Source organism: Sebastes umbrosus, chromosome 20 (genome assembly GCF_015220745.1).
Source record: "Sebastes umbrosus isolate fSebUmb1 chromosome 20, fSebUmb1.pri, whole genome shotgun sequence".
Taxonomy (NCBI): Eukaryota; Metazoa; Chordata; class Actinopteri; order Perciformes; family Sebastidae; genus Sebastes; species Sebastes umbrosus.
The window spans coordinates 24,438,924-24,459,112 of NC_051288.1; the positions used below are offsets into that span (position 1 = coordinate 24,438,924).

Here is a 20,189-nt window from a genome sequence, read left to right on the forward strand (position 1 = left end):
ACAAAATTTAATGGCAATTGTTGTTGAGATATTTCGGTTTGGACCATAGAGTCACGCTGCTGGCATGTAAAGCTGCAACGATTAATCGATTAGTTGTCAACTGTTTAATTAATCGCCAACTAATTTGATAATCGATAATCGGTTTGAGTATTTTTTTAAGAAAACATATTTTTATATAAAATTAATATTTACTGGTTTCTTTACTTCTATATGACAGTAAGCTGAATATCTTTGAGTTGTGGACAAAACAAGACATCTGGGGACGTCATCTTGGGCTTTGAGGAAACACTGATCGACATTTTTCACCATTTTATGACATTGTATAAACCAAACAACTCAAAACAATGAATGGAAAAAAATAATAGACAGATTAATCAACAATGAAAATAATCGTTAGTTGCAGCCCTACTAGCATGGCTAATAAGTAAAGGATAACGTACAGCGAGCCGGTCATTACTGTGAAATAAACGCCACCCTGAAGGGGTTTTTATCTCACAATAATGACCTGCTCGCTGTACATTATCCTGCTCATTACACGGCTTCTTACTGAAGAAATCAATAATTTGACATAGAAATGGTCAGCCAGAGTCCGATATCAGAACTGCGCCCATAGCAACGGTCTGTTATACATAACAACGGTCTGCTATTCATAGCAACGGTCTGCTATACATAGTAACATTCTGTTATACATAGCAACAGTCTGCTATACATAGTCACGGTCTGCTATTCATAGCAACGGTCTGCTATACATAGTAACATTCTGTTATACATAGCAACAGTCTGCTATACATAGTAACGGTCTGTTATACATGGCAACGGTCTGTTATACATAGCAATGGTCTGTTATTCATAGCAACGGTCTGCTATACATAGCAACAGTCTGTTATACATAGCAACTGTCTTTTATACATAGCAACGGTCTGTTATACATAGCAACGGTCTGTTATACATAGCAACGGTCTGCTATACATAGCAACAGTCTGTTATACATAGCAACGGTCTATTATAAAGAAATAACAGACCGTAGAATGCAGCGATTGACCAATCAGAATCAAGTATTCAACAAAGCCGTGTAATAAAAAACAATAAGTAGAGGAAATAAGCAGAAATATGATGTCTTTTTTTTTGCTTTCCTATCTTTTTAACCATCTTGCGACCTCTTCCGGGGTCCCGACTCAGCCTCAGTTTGGGAACCACTGAACTGTGCAACCAGGGGGAAGATATAACTGGGTATCCACAAAGGTGACAGGTACAGTAAGTGCTTTAAAAAGGTTGATTACATACATCTAAAGAACGGGATCATTAGAGATGGCTTCAGCATGCAACAACAACAAAAAAAAAAGAAGGCGAGTTTATAGTCCAATCGATTTCTGATAAACAAGTGCACTGCTGGAGTTTTACTAAGATAAAAGCAGAGGAGGGAAATCTGCTCTGACTGGTCTTCCTGCTGCTCCCTGCTTCCCTCCCATTTTGGTAAAACACAACTCAAACCACCACCTCCAGCGCCACCACCATGTTTACAGCAGATTCAGACACAATTTTGAACCTCCAGGAGCGATGATGAGGGGTCGTGGGTGGATTTAGCTCAAAAGCGATGGCACAAAGAAAGCAGCAGTTTGTCGGTATCATAAAACATTAAATAATGCAGGAGGGGGGGGACGATGGGTTTGTTTGGCTTGCCTCTCACTGAAACACTAACGATAGAAAACAAGCTAAAGACCGCGTTATACATTATACCTCAGGTAGGTGCCTCCGGGGCTTTTTTTAAGGTATGAGAGGCACCTCATGATAAGAAGAGGGGGAGAACAACTGTGCACAACACAGGTCAAAAGGCACAACACTGGACACAGACGAAGGGGGGAAACAACACCCAAGGTGCTTTGCAAAAGGCCCAGAGAAACAACAAGGGGAGGAAGAAAAAGTGCTCCTCAATGAGACGTTTGGGCATTTTTAGCAGCACACGACTCGGCTGCTTCACGACTCAGATCAGCAGAATAAAACTGCACAACACACACCGCGAGAGGAAAAACAAAAAACAAAGAAGAAGAAGAAGAAGTCACATCAAAGTTTGAGCCTGACTGAACATCAGGGAGCATGACAACAGCACAGGTTTTTTTCTTTTTTCCTTGCATCATTTTTTGTTCATGCTTGATATATTAACATAACTGCATCAAATATGTTCTTTATACAAAGAAGGGTGTATCAAAGTGATTAAAGATCAGACGCTCCTTTTAGCTTTTGGTGATTTAAAAATGGGAGTTCAGTCTGCACGATGGGCGCCGACGATCAGTTCTCCATCTGATATGTGTAAATATGGCTCAAACTTTGCATTAAGCTGCTCATATAACAAGGCTGCGTTTACACCAGTAACAACATTATATTCACAGTTGATAACATTTTTGTACGGTGTAGCGGTGAAACGATTAATCAGTTAGTCGATTAGAAAACTGCAGTCAATTAACCGGCAAAAAAAATCACTAGTTTCAGTTTCTCAAATGTTTGTTTGCTGTTTTTCTCTGTTTTATATGATTGTAAGTTGAATATTTGGGGTTTTGACAGCTGGTTGAAGCAAACAAGCGATTTGAAGACGTCACCGTGGGCTCTGGGAACTTGCATTCTGCATTATTCACTATTTCCTGATATTTTATAGACTTAACGATTAACTGAAAATAGAATCATTATTAATGTAAACAATCATTGCGTTGCAGCCCTACAGTTTGGTGACTGCTATAGCTGCAACTAACGATGATTTTACTGATTACTTTCTCAATAAACCGATTAATAGTCTAGTCTGAAAAACGTCACATTTTCTCGGAGCCCAAGGAAACGTCCTCAAACGTTTTGTTTTATCAGATCCAAACCCCCAAACATATTTAATTTACAATGATTTAAATGCAGAGAAAAGAAAGTTGCAGATTCATTTTCTGTCAGTAGACTAATCAGTTAATCGACTTGCTCTACAGTTTTTTTTAAATGCACATTTGAAGTAGAAGTCAATTCAGTTTTACTTACAGAAAAGTGCACATCAGTTATAAATAATTTGAAACCAAATATTTGTATGTATTTAGCCAGATAATTGCTCATAAAATCAGAGCTGTGTGCTACAAACAGGAGAGTTTATCTGTGTTTCCAATGTTGTTACAAGTCTTAAAATCAGCACCATCACACAGCAACTTAATGTCAAGCACATTTCAAGAGAAATATACGTTTAGCCGAGTTGGTGCCCATCTGCTGGCAACAGAAAAACAACGTTACATAACATCCGAAATATAAAGGCTTCGCTCCAAAGCTCAGGAAAAAACTGAAGACACTTCCTGTGTGGCAGGTTCGGTTACAGTCTCTGTAAATCTCTGTGATGATGTCGGCTCAGGTTATCTCAGGGCATTTAAGCGCGAGGAGACACAACTCAGCTCGCGCCACAAGTTGCTACAAGTGCTGCAGAATGTGAGACGACACAGTCAGACGGAGGCAAAGTGAGTGGAGGTTGGCAACGAGAATAGCCGTGGAGAGAGAGGGGGGGGGGGATGCTTTAAGGGAGTTTGAGGCAGCATACAAACTGGCCCACGGTCCAATCCTCGCCACATCACGCTCGTCTGGACGGATGGCAAATGACAGTTTTTCTTTATCCATAATTACAATTTTAAGATATGCAAGAGATCAAAGTAGGATATCTAAGAGAAAACGTGTTTTTTTTTGTTTTTTTTGAGGAACACTACAGAAAAAACGTGCAGCTGAAAAAACGTGGTGATATTGATTCAGTCATGGACAGAAAAGCAGAGAGGCACTGCATTACACAAACTCACATCCATGTTTACCGGGTGGGAAACCTTCAGGAAAAAACTGGTTATGAAAAGTGATATTATTATTCTCCGTCATTTAAATAGACTCACCCACCAAGAATATGTAAATATATGACAACTATGATACAGAAATCAGTAATTACACCAGTTGCATTTCATATAATTTCATCATGTAGCCTATATAGATTTATATAGATTTCCTCACATGCCTTGACACATTGTACACAGGTTTTTTTTTGTTTTCTTTTGCGCGGAAATATCCCAAATTTTCCCAAAATCGAGCCCAGGAAACAGGAAACAGGAGGATGGCGTGATCTTTCCAAGACGGGACGCCTGTAAGATGTCAGCGGAGGAAACGCTGCACCAGGCTGGCTCACACACAGCGAACTCTGCGTCATGCTGCTGCCACCTCCTCCACCCTCCTGGCTCGGTTTGTTGCGCCGCGACCTGCCTCAGACATCAGCTGAGGAGTCTGGGAGGAGTGCGGAGAGGAAAGGCGGCAGGCGCTCACTCCATCAACAGATTGAAGTAAACGAGGCTCAGTCAGTGTCATTCCTTTACGTCCGTTGAGAGTCCTGAGGAGATTTCTGCTAAGTCGACAGAGCCAAATGTATAAGCGATGATGATGAAGATGATGATTTTATAGTAGCTCTGCGCTGGGCGTCCATCCACTGACGACAATAAGGGGGTACAATCAGCACCGCGGCGACACTGACCATCAAAAAAACAGCTGCGATGAGGAAAACCACTCACTTGTAATCCCTTTTAAACTCCTCCTGAAGTGTTCCACAGCCGGCGATGGAGGAGGAGGAGACGAGTCGGGGTCGTGTTGCAGCACTGGAGGAGAGGGAGGCGTCGGGTAGCCCCCGCTGAGGAAAGGCACACCAGAGGAGGAGGGACGACGATGATGATGATGAAGGCGGTGATGGTAGAAAGGTACAGGGCGGGGCGGGGGTGGGGGGGTAAACTCATGGATCTTGATGAAAAATGTTTGTGTTATTGTTTTGTTTTTGTTGATAAAGTGTTATTTAGATCAGCGTCTGGGTCTCTTCACATCCGCGAGCCTCGCTCCTGAAGGATCTGTGAAGACAGAAGGACAAATAAGTCAAAGAAATCCCTTTAAAAATCCCTTAAAATCTCACTTATTGTGAAGGTAATTAAAGCTGGTCAGATAAAGTAATTGTTTAAGTCATTTACAAAAGGAAAAAAAAAAATCAAAATACTTTCAGGTTCAAGTTTCTCAATTGTGATGATTTTCTTTTCTCTCTTTTATATTATTTCAAATTTAATGTTTTGGGTTTTGAACTGTTTGGGTTTTGAAATTAAAGTACTCTTTGCCTGAATATGCCTGTATTCAACCTCTGTCTGAAATGCTCCGTTTTTAGTGCATTTCAACGGAATTGCATTGCTAGGCAACAGCTTGGGTCTATGATTGCTTCCTGTCAGCTGATGTTATTTACATACACTGCAACAGGAAATAAACTGGGACACATTTAGAATGTTTAAAACCGTGTAATGGTCTAAATATTGTATTTGTGACATCACAAATGGACAGAAATCCTAACGGCTTGTTTCAAACTCACAATTTCTGAATACAGGCTGTTGTGTGTATTTCTCCGTATATTGAGCGCTTTGATAGTTTAACAGTATTTATATATCACTTAAATCTGCTTTATAATATAAAAGACATGAAAATCTCACTTTTTAACAATATGGGACCTTTAAATACTTTACAAATCTGCATTTAAGCTACATTTTGAACAGATACAAAATGTAAAATTAAATATTTTAATCGATTGACAGCCCTAAAAAAAATATAACTTTCAGTACATTGAGAATACTTATTAGTACCAGTTGGTTTTTATCTTTTCACAGGATTTACTGAGAAAAAGAAAAATACTGAATATCCTTTGAGATGTGCAGCAGACGGCTCACCTTGGCCTTCTCGGTGGGCTCGATGACGATGCCGTTGGTGGAGTTGTTGAGTTCCCGGGAAACGACACATAGAAACTCTGCCTGGTCCTCGTTGCCGTAGTTATATGAGGAGCCGATGCTTATAAGCTGAGGACGGGAGAAAAGACGAAATATAAGTTCCCTCAAATTCTCATTAAGTTCTGTGACTGGAGCAGAGAACCATTTGCATTCTGGGTAATATTTCTATTTCTCAGGTTTTCTTGCATGAACTAAAACATGACAAGAGGAAAAAACAAAAGGCTGTATTTTCTGCACCTGCTCAAACTTCCAACCGTCCGACATGGTCGAGACCATCTGTGTGAGTTCCTCTTCTTGGCACTGTAGTACTCGATACACATGCTTCACGGGACCCTGAGGGACGAGACGAAAACACACACAGAGCAACATCAATGATCTGCACGCAAACAAACACAAAGCTATTTTGGTTTTATTTTGTACCAGAAGGAAGTCTGGAGTAACAGATTTATCCGTCTCTGTTTTCTGTACCTGAGATGTCCGGTTCTCGTTGTCCCGTATTCTCTCTTTCACCAGCCGCACCAGAGACACGATGTTGTAGAACTCGGCTTCCTCCAGAACACCTGAAACAATTTATCATCAGATCACATTGTTTGGTCTCTTACGGTTGAACCTAAATATTCTACTATTCGCTCGTTGTCCAGGTATTGGATTTTCAATTCGGATATTCGTTATGTATGTTTTTGAACCCCTCAGGATTACAAACATGCATAAAACATACCAAACCTCACCCAAAGAGCAGTCTGTTCTTAGTAGGGATGCACCGATACCACTTTTTTTCAGACAGAGTATAAGTACAAGTTCTTACATTTGGGTACTCGCCGATACCGAGTACCGACACGAGTACTTCTCTGTGCCAAAAAGACCCTCGTTAACAGCCAGCTGGAGGGTGTGAGCGACACACGGCAGGCTGGAGAGTCCCGCTTACGAGGCGGTGCGCCGCGATCGGCTCTATGTCGGCTTGGAAGGTGTGCCCCAACCGCATCGTGCCCCCAGGGCGGGGCTCGACCCACGTAAAAGGCTATAGGGTTCTCAGCGATGTCTGCAACCCACCCGAACTGTCTTGAAACACGGACCAAGGAGGCTAACGCACACGCGAGTCAGAGAGTGCAAGCAAAACCCTGTGGCGCAATGAAAGTGAGGGCCGGCGCACGCCGGCTGAGATGGGATCCTGGGCCTGCAACGTCGAGGAGGTGGAGCACGAGCGTGTGCGATGGACCCGAAAGATGGTGAAGAGAGGTTAACGTCACGCTGACGTAATGTGGTATCGGTGCCGTTGTATCGGAGATGTTTGCGAGTACAGGTACATGAGCACAGTATTGGACTCGATACCCGATACTGTTATCGGTATCGGTGCATCCCTAGTTCTTAGGCAAGCGCAGACAGTATTGTCTGACCCATCTCACATCCTCTAGATTCTCCTGCCGGAGAGGATGAGCATAACCCGTGGAGACATCTGGCTCAAAATGCTGCCATTTAGGGGAAGAGGGCGTGACTTTGAGGTACGTCTTCACTCGGACAAAGCTTCTGATGTTCGCTGTTGACTGCTACCGAAGCTTCGGAGCCCTAAATATGGTATTCGGGACAACCCTAGTCTCTATACACTCTAAATTAATGTTCACTGGCAGATACCAACTCTGCAGCAGCAGCAGCTATTAAAAACATTTTACCTTCCTCAGCCAGGTGTTTATCCATGATCAGTTTTCCGTGCCGAAGGTAGTTCAGGATGGGGCCGAAGTATGTGGGGTCCCTGTCGATCAGGTAGGCTCCTGTCTCGTCCTGTAGGAACAAATAAAAAGGTTGACATTCGTGAGGAGGATTGGTTTGTCTTCACTGTTGAAACGTGGTCACTCTGCAAAAATTGGAAGAGGGCAAAATGTTGAGTCGGATAATGTCCAGAAAAATAATTCTGGAGGAGAAGAATGAGTTCATTCCTGTTAAAACTGACATGCCATGTTATGATTTGAGCATATTGTTTTATGCTAAATGCAGTACCTGTGAGGGTTTCTGGACAATATTTGTCATTGTTTTGTGTTGTTAATTGATTTACAATAATAAATATATACATACATTTGCATAAAGCAGCATATTTGTCCACTCTCATGATGATAAGAGTATTAAATACTTGACAAATCTCCCTTCAAGGTATATTTAAGGTACATTACCCTCTGTCTGATCCGCTCTGTTTCAAGTGCATTTTAATGGAATTGCCACAGAATTGCGTTGCTAGGCAACAGTTTGGGTCCATGTTTACTTCCTGTCAGCTGATGTTATTTACATACACAATAAACTGGGACAATTTAGAATGTTTACGTTTAAAACCGCGTAATGATCTATGTATTGTATATTTGTGACATCACAAATGGACAGAAATCCTAACGGTTTGTTTCAAACGCACAATTTCTGAATACGGGGCTGTGTGTGTTTCTCCGTATATTGAGCATTTTGATAGTTTAACAGTATTTATAAAGCACTTAAACCTGCTTTGTAATATAAAAGACATGAAAATCTCACCTTTTTTTTTTTTACAATATGGTTAGTTATAGTTATTTTTTATGCAATCACAGAGGGATCTTTGTGTAATATGTAATCTATTAATTAAAAATCTTTACAGTGTTTTGGAGAATCCATATCAAAAAACATAATATCGCGATACTCAATATTTTCTTCCACCCCTAGTACTGACTGATGTCAAATATTACAAATTACATGAAGGTTTTGTTACACACAGTTAAAGTTTATAACATAATATGCCTTTTGTAATGGTGGATATATTTTGGAATGCACATTTTCCATATATAAAATCGATATAGAATATAGATTTAGCTAGCTAGAATATACAAACAACATCATAATAGAGGTCAAGAAGGAACTCTGGGAATTGAGTCTAATCAGAAAACATGTGCTATGGCCTTTTTTAAACTGTATTATATTTAGTTATGCTATTTTACATTATTATATGACTTTTTAAATATGTGTTATGAGAATAAAGTCATAACTTTACGAGAAAAAAAGGAAATAACACGTAAAATTACTACTTTATAATATTATGACTTTATTCTCATAATATTACGATTTTTTTCTCGTAAACTTCTGATTTAATTCTCATAATATTATGACTTTATTATCATAATATTACGATTTTTTTCTCGTAAACCTCTGATTTAATTCTCATAATATTATGACTTTATTATCATAATATTAAGATTTTTTTCTCGTAAACCTCTGATTTAATTCTCATAATATTATGACTTTATTATCATAATATTACGATTTTTTTCTCGTAAACCTCTGATTTAATTCTCATAATATTATGACTTTATTATCATAATATTAAGATTTTTTTCTCGTAAACCTCTGATTTAATTCTCATAATATTATGACTTTATTATCATAATATTACGATTTTTTTCTCGTAAACCTCTGATTTAATTCTCATAATATTATGACTTTATTATCATAATATTAAGATTTTTTTCTCGTAAACCTCTGATTTAATTCTCATAATATTATAACTTTATTATCGTGATATAACGATATTTTAATTTGTTATGCTATTTTACGTTTATTATATGACTTTGTACACACGTGTGCATGTTATATGTGTTTAATAAAACCCTAACCAGATGAATATTAATCCATATTATTCTGATTTCTTCTTAGTGTGCTCACCTTGTCTGAGTCCAGGTCCGGGTCTTCCTGACAGAGTCTGAACAGGAATGATTTGGGGTCCCGACAGAGCGTCTGTTTGGTGGTGATGAAGTAGGTTCCTCCGACGTTCAGACGGACCCAGCGGGATCCGGGCTTCTCCACCGGTTCCGAGGTGCTCTTGGCCGGGAACCCGAACACAGAGCGACCTCCTCCGCCGCTGCTGCTCGACACACCGGGGCTGAGCTGGCCGCTGCTCCGCGGAGGAGGAGGAACCAGGAGAGTGGGCGACGCCAGCCGAACCGAACCCGCCCGGACGTCGCGGTGCTCCGGCTGCTCTATGGTGCCAGTACCGCTCGGTTCCACTACATGTAGCTCAGCCATTTTACTCACTACGACTGTAAAAACACTCACACACAACCTGAACACGGTTATCTACCGACACACCGACTCACAGCTGCTCTCACTGCGGAGAATCAGCTCCTCTCAGCCGGATAGTAAACACACAGAGATGAGGTGTTTGTCTCCGTCGGTCGGTTCTCATCAGGGCGTTGTTGCTGTTTCTCTGCTCTTCTCTCTCCACCGCCTCTCTAACCGCCTCCAGCTGCAGATTAACTCACTAATATCACCCTCAGAGGCGGTAGGACGTTAGCAGCATCGTGTTTTAATCGTTTCTTTATAATATAAATGGATATTTCTCGTCTATTCAAACGTTAATCAGAGAAAAAAGGCAGTGCTTCCGGGTTGTAACGTGATTACTGTTTACTTCCGTTGGGTCGGTGCTTTTCAAAATAAGAGCAAATACTGTCATAGTCGGTTAGTGGGATTTTATCTTCTCAAGTATATTATTATATTATTATATTCAACTGCTATATTTTAGAAGCAAATCAAAATAAACAACATTAAGTTAAACAAAATAAGAAAATATGCTACATGTTTTTTTTTGTGTGTTTATTGTCGAAATTAACACTTAAAAATAAAAATAACAAAAAAATAGAGAACAACAAAATAAATAAAAAGATAAATAAATGGGGAAATAAATAATTATGGAAATAAATAAATAGGGAAATTAACGAAAACCTAAATAAATACAAACAGAAAGAGCACAGGAAATAATCAAATCTGAAAATAAATGTAAAAGTAATTTAATTGATCAAATAAATAAATACATATATTATTATACTTATTATATACCTATATATTTTTTTTTATATCTGTGCATATTTATTTATTTTCAAATAGACCTCCACATTTATTTGATGATTGCGGCTTTTATTTCTACATTTTTTTACATCTTTGCAAGCTTTATTGATTTTCATTATGTAAAGCTTGTGTTTAAATGTTTGAAAGGACTTGCTCCTCTGCCTTTCTGCAAATACATCATGAGACTACAGAGCTGTAGCAGATCCACCAGAGCAGCTTCAAGTGGAAATTGTAAAGTTCAATTCTGCAGAACATCTTTTGCTCAGACAGCTTTTTCTGAGAAAGGAGCCTTTGATCATTTAAAATCTGCTGCAAACTTTATTACCTTTTAAGAGAGAAACCAAATCCTGGTTAATTCAGCGACAAACCTGTAGGCCTACTCATGTCTAGCTTTTCATGTAATGTTTTTAAATGTGTGCTTTATTGTATTTATTTATTCACCCATTCCTGTTTTAATATCTTATTTTCACAAAAAGCCCTTCTAGGGACAGGTGTTGCAAATTAGCATCCGCTACAAGCACTATGATACTGACATCAGATAGCTGTTTTTAAGTTCTCTATGTACATTGTATTGGTCCCTATTAAATAAACCATGAAAAAAAAATATATATATATTCTTTATAATTCTCTTTATTTATTTATTTATTTATTATAATGGCAGCTTTAATCCTCCATAAACGATAACATTTTGCAGGTGAAGTTATAAACATATATATATATATAGCGATGAATGTAGTCATGAATAAATAAAGATAATAAATAAAGATAATAAATAAAGATAATAAATAAAGATAATAAATAAAGATAATAAATAAAGTGTGCAGTGTGATATTTAGCCTGTGGAGGGCGCTGTGGCGCCGGACACTGCGGGTATTACAGCAGCAGAAGAAGGATTTGACTGTTGGAGGGCGGTTCGGTACCGGCTGTCTGCTCCGCTGTTACCTGTTGTTATTGAACCACACCAGACTGATAGGTAAAGTTACACCTGTATAAGGTTTATGATTACTGAGTTACGTTGTTATAACTGTTCTGGATGAGCTAGCTGCGCAGTTAGCATCCTCACAGTTCATTTAACCTGTTTAGCCTGTTAGCATGCTAGCATGAATGTGTCTTCCTCTCTCCTCTAATAATAATACAGTGTGTTGTTATTTCAGCTGCCCTGAGCCATGAGTGAGTTCAGGATCCACCATGATGTGAACGAGCTGCTCAGCCTGCTTCATGTTCGAGGAGGTGATGGAGCAGAGGGCTACATAGACCTGCTGCAGAAACACAGGACTCCCTATGTCACCACCACAGTGTCTTCTCACAGTGCCAAGGTGGGTGGGACACACTTAGGAAGGCTTTAATACAACCTACAGGGCACAGAAAAGTCCTGCAACATCACCATAATGTCCTGCAACATCACCATAATGTCCTGAAACATCACCTTAATGTCCTGCAACATCACCTTAATGTCCTGCAACATCACCTTAATGTCCTGCAACATCACCTTAATGTCCTGCAACATCACCTTAATGTCCTGCAACATCACCTTAATGTCCTGCAACATCACCATAATGTCCTGAAACATCACCTTAATGTCCTGCAACATCACCTTAATGTCCTGCAACATCACCATAATGTCCTGAAACATCACCTTAATGTCCTGCAACATCACCTTAATGTCCTGAAACATCACCATAATGTCCTGAAACATCACCTTAATGTCCTGCAACATCACCTTAATGTCCTGCAACATCACCTTAATGTCCTGCAACATCACCATAATGTCCTGAAACATCACCTTAATGTCCTGCAACATCACCTTAATGTCCTGCAACATCACCATAATGTCCTGAAACATCACCTTAATGTCCTGCAACATCACCTTAATGTCCTGCAACATCACCTTAATGTCCTGCAACATCACCATAATGTCCTGAAACATCACCTTAATGTCCTGCAACATCACCTTAATGTCCTGCAACATCACCATAATGTCCTGCAACATCACCTTAATGTCCTGCAACATCACCTTAATGTCCTGCAACATCACCTTAATGTCCTGCAACATCACCTTAATGTCCTGCAACATCACCATAATGTCCTGAAACATCACCTTAATGTCCTGCAACATCACCTTAATGTCCTGAAACATCACCTTAATGTCCTGAAACATCACCATAATGTCCTGAAACATCACCATAATGTCCTGAAAGGTTCTGAACTTTTGCAGGCACTACTGGCCTTACAAAATGTTCTTTTTTGCCAGATGTTCCTGCAACAACTGTCAGGGGAAATCGGGCTCTGTTCAGACCTGAGCTAAAGTGTAAATTGTATGGGAATACTTTGTCTGTTAACATCTAATTTGTGAGACTTTTTTCAGCTCTCTTTTAAAAGTTAACCAGAGGAAGAGTGTATATAACACGACACTTGCAGTAGGTGGACTTCAGCTGTAGCCTATGAAGATGAATACTGTAAATTCCTGAGATATGTATCTGTGAACTTGTATATACATGTATATTTATATACTGTATACGCATGTGTCATATACATGATCTGGATAAACAATGCGTTACACCCACCACCAAGTTACTGGCATAAGGAAACAAAACAAAACAAACTTTTGTTGAATTCCCTGTGGTCGAAACATATTGGCTTTTTTAATGATTTAGCCACTATAATAAAGGCTTTTTAATATATTTCCTTCCTCGTTGTCACTTGATTTAATATTTTGGAGTGCCTGGATTGCCTTCCTGTCCGTCCTGATTTTTTCCCAGTTTTCACAGAGCAACCAGTTATCTCTATTTCTTAAGTTGTTAAATATTCTCAAAAATGATTCCTGGAAACAACTTGGAAGCCTGATAAAGACAATAATAAAAAGCAGCCTTTTCAGCCAATAGGCTGATTACAGAGTTTAAATCAGATTTGTTACACCCCCTGTGGAAATGAATGTGTTGCTAACTGAATATTCTCTTAATACTGGCTGTTATATCATTTCCAGGTCAAATTAGCAGAATTCTCCAAAACCCCCGAGGACTTCTTGAGGAAGTACGAGGAGCTCAAGTCCAAAAATGTTCGAAATCTCGACCCTCTGGTTTACCTGCTCTCCAAACTCTGTGAGGATAAAGAGGTAATACATCGTTTATAAGCAGCTAATTACATATGGGTTTGTTTATTACTTGAAAATTGAATAACAAACAAATTGGTTTTACAGATTTGAAATGATTATGATGTCAAGAATGATTCCTGTGTTTACATGTGATTCTTTCATCTCTCAATGATGGGAGTAGTGTTAAAATATGAGTGAAATAAACAGCTAATGTCACTGATGTAAATAGAAGACTCAACTCTTCATATCGTTGGAAGTGGCTTCAATTTGTTGATTAGATATCTCACAGTTTTGTCGTGATATTTTCGCAGACGCTCCAGTTTCTGCAGCAGAACGCCAAAGAGAGATCAGAGTCATTGGCGAACACGACGTCAACCACAACGACCAGTTACACTCTGCCTCAGACCAGCACCAAGATGTCCATGCAGGAACTTGATGAGCTGCGAAAGAAGCTCGGCAACGTGACGGCCAGCTCCAACGCTCCTCTGGTGAGCATCTTTTACTCGGATGAAGCAGATCTGACGGTTAGGTTGGCCCGTGAAACTGTGGTCATTTCCCGATACATGAAGGAAACCGATCGATATCAAACTAAAGCCAAAACAATGAGCTGACAGACGTGAAAAGGCTCTGTGAAGGTGAAGGGAACTGCAGAGATGGTGATAATTCTCTGTTGGTTTGTGACTACAAGAGACCCCTTTAATATTACAAAGCTGACATAAGTTTCATGGGTGAACCTGCTGTTGAATAGAAAGTTTAAATGCAATGTCCCGTATCTGACGCTGCTTGTAGTTCATCGGCCTCTCTTTGTGATTTTTGCCTGCAGCCTGCTGAAGTCACACGGAAGATGCTGAGAGACAAACACAACAAGAAGAACCCCACCCAGCCCAACCCCGTGTTTCCTAACTGGGTGTACGACCGCCCCGCTCTCATCGGAGACTTCGTCACCAACCCCACCCCTTCAGGAGATCCAGCTTTGGCCATTGGTAAGCTTCAAATTCAACTCTGCTGCGAGATACTAGCTCAGTGTGTTTCCTTTTTAATACTGGGTCATCAGCTGTGTTTTGTTATTCAGGTACGATGCCCCTGCCCGCTCAGGAACAAGCTCTGGTGGAGGATCTGCTGTTTGTCCTGGTTGGTGTTGACGGGCGAGACATCACAGCTCAGCCGGTACTGGGGAGGCAGAACCGCTCCTTCATTGTCGACTCAACGCTGGACATGTCTATCAAAGAGCTGGTTAACAGAATATTACCAGTCGCGTCGTATTACTCCACGATAACACGGTGAGTGTGTAACAGTAACATTTGTTCTCATAGATTTATAACTGAGGACAAATCATAAGATGGTGTTGTATTTGTTCTTCAGCTTCATCGAGGAGAAGTCGTCCTTTGAGTACGGCCAGGTGAACCACGCGCTGACGGCGGCGATGAGGACCCTGATGAAGGAGTACCTGATCCTTGTCACTCAGCTGGAGCACCTGCAGCGACAGGGCCTGCTGTCCCTGCAGAAGCTCTGGTTCTACATCCAGCCCACCATGAGGACCATGGAGATACTGGCCTCTATTGGTAAGAGTCAGGACCAGGGTTATTATAGTAAACTAAAACCAGTGTTCAGATCGACACTTAAAACATGCCCAGTTCAATAAAAAACAGCCCAAATCATAACCTTTCCAGAAACCTGTGTAAAACCGTAAAACCATTACATGCACAATAGAAAACACTTTATAAGCATACAAATCTTCATCAAATAACCGAAGGACAGTTGTCCATGAACACAGCAGCTTTGTCAAGTGAACATGAGCTGCTCATTTTAACCACTTGAGGGCGCTCTGAACCATTTTTAGAGAGATCATTACAGCAACAAATTGGGCCCAAATGTTGGCATCGGTTGTATTTCATCACTAAACAATACAAGATTAAACTAATATAAACTGTTGTAGCGATAGGTGATCCTTTACTTAGTTTCAAGACAAAGTTGCTAGAAACATTTCAATATTTCCTAAAGATAACTGCACTAATCCAACCTCTTTTTTTTTGATAGCTCTAGCTTTTACTGCTTTTTGAAAATGAAATAATGTTTTTCCACTAATTTCTCAGCGTCCTCGGTGGACAAAGGAGAGTGTGCGGGTGGGTCGACACTGAGTCTCCTTCACGATCGAACCTTCAACTTCACCGGCGACAGCCAGGCTCAGGAGCTGTGTCTCTACCTCACCAAAGCAGCCAGCGTCCCTTACTTTGAAATACTGGAGAAGTGGATCTACAGGGGCATCATCAAAGATCCGTACAGGTACACGTTTAAAACTGATGCTCAAAATAACAAAACACACACCGTATCTGCTTTGTGTTTAGATCTGATATGTGTGTGTGTCGTCGCAGTGAGTTCATGGTGGAAGAGCACGAGCTGCAGAAAGAGAAGATTCAGGAGGACTACAATGATAAGTACTGGGATCAGAGATACACCATCGTACAGCACCGGATTCCCTCCTTTCTGCAGAAAATGGCAGACAAAATATTAAGCACAGGTAAAAAAACAACAAATGTACCACATTATAAGAGCCTTTCTTAGACAACAGATTAAATTCCCTCCTCTGTCGTTGCGTAGGGAAATACCTGAATGTGGTGCGAGAGTGCGGCCGCGATGTGACGTGTCCTGATGCTAAGGAGGTCCTGTACACCCTGAAGGAGAGGGCGTATGTGGAGCAGATAGAGAAAGCTTACAACTACGCCAGCAAGGTCCTGCTGGCCTTCCTCATGGAGGAGAAGGAGCTGGTTTCACGCCTGAGGTAAATGGTTAATGGTATTTTTTTAGGGCTGTCAATCAATTAAAATAATGAATCACTATTAATCGCACATTTTTTATCTGTTCAAAATATGTTTGAGGCTTGTGTGTTCACAGTCTTTGTATGCAGTGATTTACTGGTATACTTCTAAAACTATATGTGCCTGTGTTGTTTTCATTAGATCCATCAAGCACTACTTTTTGATGGACAAAGGAGATTTCTTTGTGCACTTCATGGACCTGACGGAGGAGGAGCTGAAGAAGCCAGTGGACGACATTGTTCCTCCCCGACTGGAGGCGCTGCTGGAGCTGGCTCTGAGGATGAGCACAGCCAACACTGACCCCTTCAAAGACGACCTCAAGGTGGGACCAAATAATAAGATGGGTGCTCTAATTAGTAAATGCATTCAAACTTTAGACGGAGCGGTGCATAAATATGAATCTGTGGTGCTGCACGATGTCACACCTGTTACTGTGGATGCACGCTTTGTTTGTCACTTTTCGTTAACAGTGCGAGATAGGGCATTTGGCCTTGGCAGACGTCTGTGGTCTCTGAGTGCCCTTCTAGTTTTACTTTGTATGCAGGCAACTCTATGATATCATAGCTTTCTTTAAACACAACATATTCAGTTGTGTTTACAGCTTGTCTCTGCTGCCCTCAAGTGGCCAAAAGCAGTTAATGCTTGTTTTAAAGACATCTGACTGATGAGACTGATGTCATGGTTTATGAGTCATGATTTATGAGTCATGCTGTTTCACACTTTATGACGTTTGAACTTCCTCTCTTCTCTCCGCAGATTGACTTAATGCCTCATGACGTCATCACTCAGCTGCTGCGGGTGCTGGCCATCGAGACCAAGCAGGAGAAGGCCATCATCAACGCAGACCCGACAGACGTGGCCCTCAGCGGGCTGGAGGCCTTCTCCTTCGACTACATCGTCAAGTGGCCGCTCTCGCTCATCATCAACAGGTTCTGATTCCCGTTCTTGTATCTTTTACTATCCTGTCTATCCAGCTCTTTGTAACCTTTAAAAAGCCATCTATAAATATATTTGAACACATTTCATTTGTATTAATTTTGCAGGAAAGCCCTGACGAGGTACCAGATGTTGTTCAGACACATGTTTTACTGCAAACATGTGGAGAGGCTGCTGTGCAACGTGTGGATCAGCAACAAGGATTTCAAGCTGTACTCTTTACATTGTGCCAAATGGTGAGTTGATTTAGAACTTTAGGTGAATTTATGTAAAAAAACAAACTCAAATGTCCTCACACTGCTGTTCAAACTGCAGGTTTGCTGCTGCGTTCGCCCTGCGACAGCGCATGCTCAACTTTGTGCAGAACATCCAGTACTACATGATGTTTGAGGTGATGGAGCCCACCTGGCACGTCATGGAGAACAACCTGAAAACGGTGAGTGAATGAGCTCTCCTGTCCTGATCACTCACTGTTCAGTCTGATGAAAGCTCAGCCGGCAGACAGCCGCGACAGTTTACCGTGTTGACCGTCTGTCTCCTCCTCCTCTTCCTCCAGGCGTCAAACATCGACGACGTGCTCTGCCATCACACCAGCTTCCTGGACAACTGCCTGAAGGACTGCATGCTGACCAACCCCGAGCTCCTCAGGATCTTCTCCAAACTCATGTCCGTCTGCGTCATGTACACAAACTGCATGCAGGTGTGTTGACAGGATGATGAAGAGGACATGTTCTCTGAAAAACACACAGCTGCTTGTTTCTGCTCCTTGACTTCATCTTTTTCATCTCGAGAGCTGCCACTTCTATTCAGGGAATCGCAGACTTTCAAATATTGCTGTCAAAGTTTTTTCGCTTTGACTCGACATTGATTTACTGTGCGGTTTGGTTATGCTGGCGCTGTACTGGACCATTGTGGTGAAGAGGGAGCTGAGTCGGAAGGCGAAGCTCTCGATTTACCGGTCCATCTACGTTCCGTCCCTGACCTATGTTCAGAGTACGATTACTGCGTTCACAACTGCCCAAACGAAGCGCACCAGAGTTCGGTTAAAACTGACTAAATATTCATATTGCATTTCATTTTCTGCTTTGATTCAACACTAAATTTGTACAGAAATAGCAAAACGAGCAGATCCTTTTACTGAGATGTTTTATCTTTTCTTGACTGTTGCAGCGGTTCACTCAGTGTATGAGGTTAGAGCGCCTCTCTCTGGAGCAAGGCACCATGGACGGGCCTCCCACTCAGAGCGAACACGCTGAGGAGGCAGAGAAGAAGAGGCTGAACACAAAGGTATTTCCAAAACAGCCTGCCCCCATCAAATAAACAAATACAACATGTAATGAAAAGTCTCAGATAATGTTTGTGTTCTTCAGTTATTATCAGAGCACGCGGACACCCTCCAGTCAGACGCAGGCTTTGAAGCCACCATCAGCAAGTTCGACAGCAACTTCAGCATGCTGCTGCTGGACCTGCTGGACAAGCTGAGCATCTACAGCACCAACGACTGTGAGCACAGCATGATCAGCATCATCTACAGGTAAAACGGCTTGAAATTAAATGTGTTTCTGCACGTGATAATCTGCACAAACTAGGGCTGTCAAAGTTAACGCGATAATAAGACTAATTTCTTCTAGGCATTAACGCAACTTGTGATTTTTAGGTTGTAACAGACTCTGTTTTAGAGCTAGAGTGAAGATACTGGTATCATATGAAACTAGAAAAACCTAAAAAAAACATCATTACCAACCATGACATACAAGCTTGTAGCGAAGGAGGTTAAATAACGCAAATTAAATGAACTCTTCTGATTTCACAGGCTGGATTTCAATGGATTCTACACGGAGCGTCTGGAGAAGATGGCCATAGAGCGCAGTCAGAAAGCATCAGCGTAGCATGTTATGACTTTGTGTGTATTAACCGTCACCCAGCAATAAAGACCTACTTTCCTCATGTCTGTCCATCAGTCCAACCGCCCAGATGATCACCACACAGACATAAGAGTGCTGATGCTTCAGTGTGTATATTATATATGATGTACTGCGTTGCGTCATTTCAATGAATCAAATTGTACATTTAAAGATATGCAGAACTAATATGTTTATTCTCATGTCACTCCTTATGGGTAACTTATTGTACCTGTACAATGAACATGTATGTTTGTATTCATTAAAACAAGACTTTACTGAATGAATATAAACTCTCGACCTCTGCCTTAACTAAACACGGTATAGCCCAGCAAGCGGGTAACCTTCCTGGAACGTTCCTTGAAGGTAGAGCTGCAATGATTAATCGATTAGTTGTCAACTATTTTGATAATCGATTAATCGGTTTGAGTATTTTTTAAGAACAAAAAGTCAATTCTCTGATTCCAGCTTCTTAAATGTGAATATTTTCTGGTTTCTTTACTCCTCTATGACAGTTAACTGAATATCTTTGAGTTGTGGACAAAACAAGACATTTGAGGACGTCGTCTTGGGCTTTGAGGAAACACTGATCCACATTTTTCACCATTTTCTGACATATTATTGCCCAAACAATATAATATAACATAAATATAATCTCCTTATTTTTCCCTGATAACATGATGAGGCTAATTAATTATATATGATGTAAAGGAATATAAAATTAATGAATGCTACAAATGAAATATTAATCCATCAATAAATAGTTCAAATTAAAAAAGGGATTTAAGAAAACACCATAAAACAG

At 40.7% G+C, this 20,189-nt stretch overlaps 2 protein-coding genes across 3 annotated transcripts; one reads left to right on the top strand and one right to left on the bottom strand.

Moving 5' to 3' along the window:
* Positions 1-1,118: 1,118 nt before the first annotated feature.
* On the bottom strand, positions 1,119-10,213 carry kctd2 (potassium channel tetramerization domain containing 2). 2 transcript variants are annotated; one of them, XR_005204649.1, is made up of 7 exons: positions 9,462-9,821; positions 7,460-7,568; positions 6,261-6,352; positions 6,030-6,125; positions 5,736-5,861; positions 4,554-4,880; positions 1,119-4,471 (listed from the first exon to the last, which is right to left on the bottom strand). XR_005204649.1 is itself a non-coding variant. In XM_037754663.1 (6 exons), the coding sequence occupies exons 1-6, from the start codon at positions 9,819-9,821 to the stop codon at positions 4,851-4,853; spliced, it is 813 nt and encodes a 270-aa protein (XP_037610591.1). In that variant the 5' UTR covers positions 9,822-10,213; the 3' UTR covers positions 1,119-4,850. The 2 variants fall into 2 exon arrangements, 1 of the variants encoding a protein (XP_037610591.1); XM_037754663.1 differs by having other exon boundaries at positions 1,119-4,880; positions 9,462-10,213.
* Positions 10,214-11,519: 1,306 nt separating this feature from the next.
* On the top strand, positions 11,520-19,671 carry tubgcp2 (tubulin, gamma complex associated protein 2). The gene is made up of 18 exons (XM_037754650.1): positions 11,520-11,613; positions 11,795-11,956; positions 13,624-13,752; positions 14,043-14,219; positions 14,555-14,714; positions 14,804-15,011; positions 15,094-15,293; positions 15,825-16,014; positions 16,104-16,249; positions 16,330-16,510; positions 16,689-16,869; positions 17,304-17,476; positions 17,591-17,719; positions 17,799-17,919; positions 18,040-18,183; positions 18,654-18,770; positions 18,854-19,017; positions 19,297-19,671. Exons 2-18 carry the CDS (start codon positions 11,807-11,809, stop codon positions 19,370-19,372), a joined length of 2,646 nt encoding a protein of 881 aa, XP_037610578.1. The 5' UTR covers positions 11,520-11,613; positions 11,795-11,806; the 3' UTR covers positions 19,373-19,671.
* Positions 19,672-20,189: the final 518 nt, after the last annotated feature.

Bases quoted from the DNA above. Each gene is read 5' to 3' on its own strand.
- kctd2 (XM_037754663.1), bottom strand. From the start codon at position 9,821: ATGGCTGAGCTACATGTAGTGGAACCGAGCGGTACTGGCACCATAGAG. The intron at 7,569-9,461 runs GTGAGCACACTA...TTGTTCCTACAG, and splicing joins CGGACCTGGACTCAGACAAG to GACGAGACAGGAGCCTACCT. The intron at 6,353-7,459 runs GTAAAATGTTTT...AAATTGTTTCAG, and splicing joins TAAACACCTGGCTGAGGAAG to GTGTTCTGGAGGAAGCCGAG.
- tubgcp2 (XM_037754650.1), top strand. From the start codon at position 11,807: ATGAGTGAGTTCAGGATCCACCATGATGTGAACGAGCTGCTCAGCCTG. The intron at 11,957-13,623 runs GTGGGTGGGACA...TATCATTTCCAG, and splicing joins TGTCTTCTCACAGTGCCAAG to GTCAAATTAGCAGAATTCTC. The intron at 16,015-16,103 runs GTACACGTTTAA...GTGTCGTCGCAG, and splicing joins ATCATCAAAGATCCGTACAG to TGAGTTCATGGTGGAAGAGC.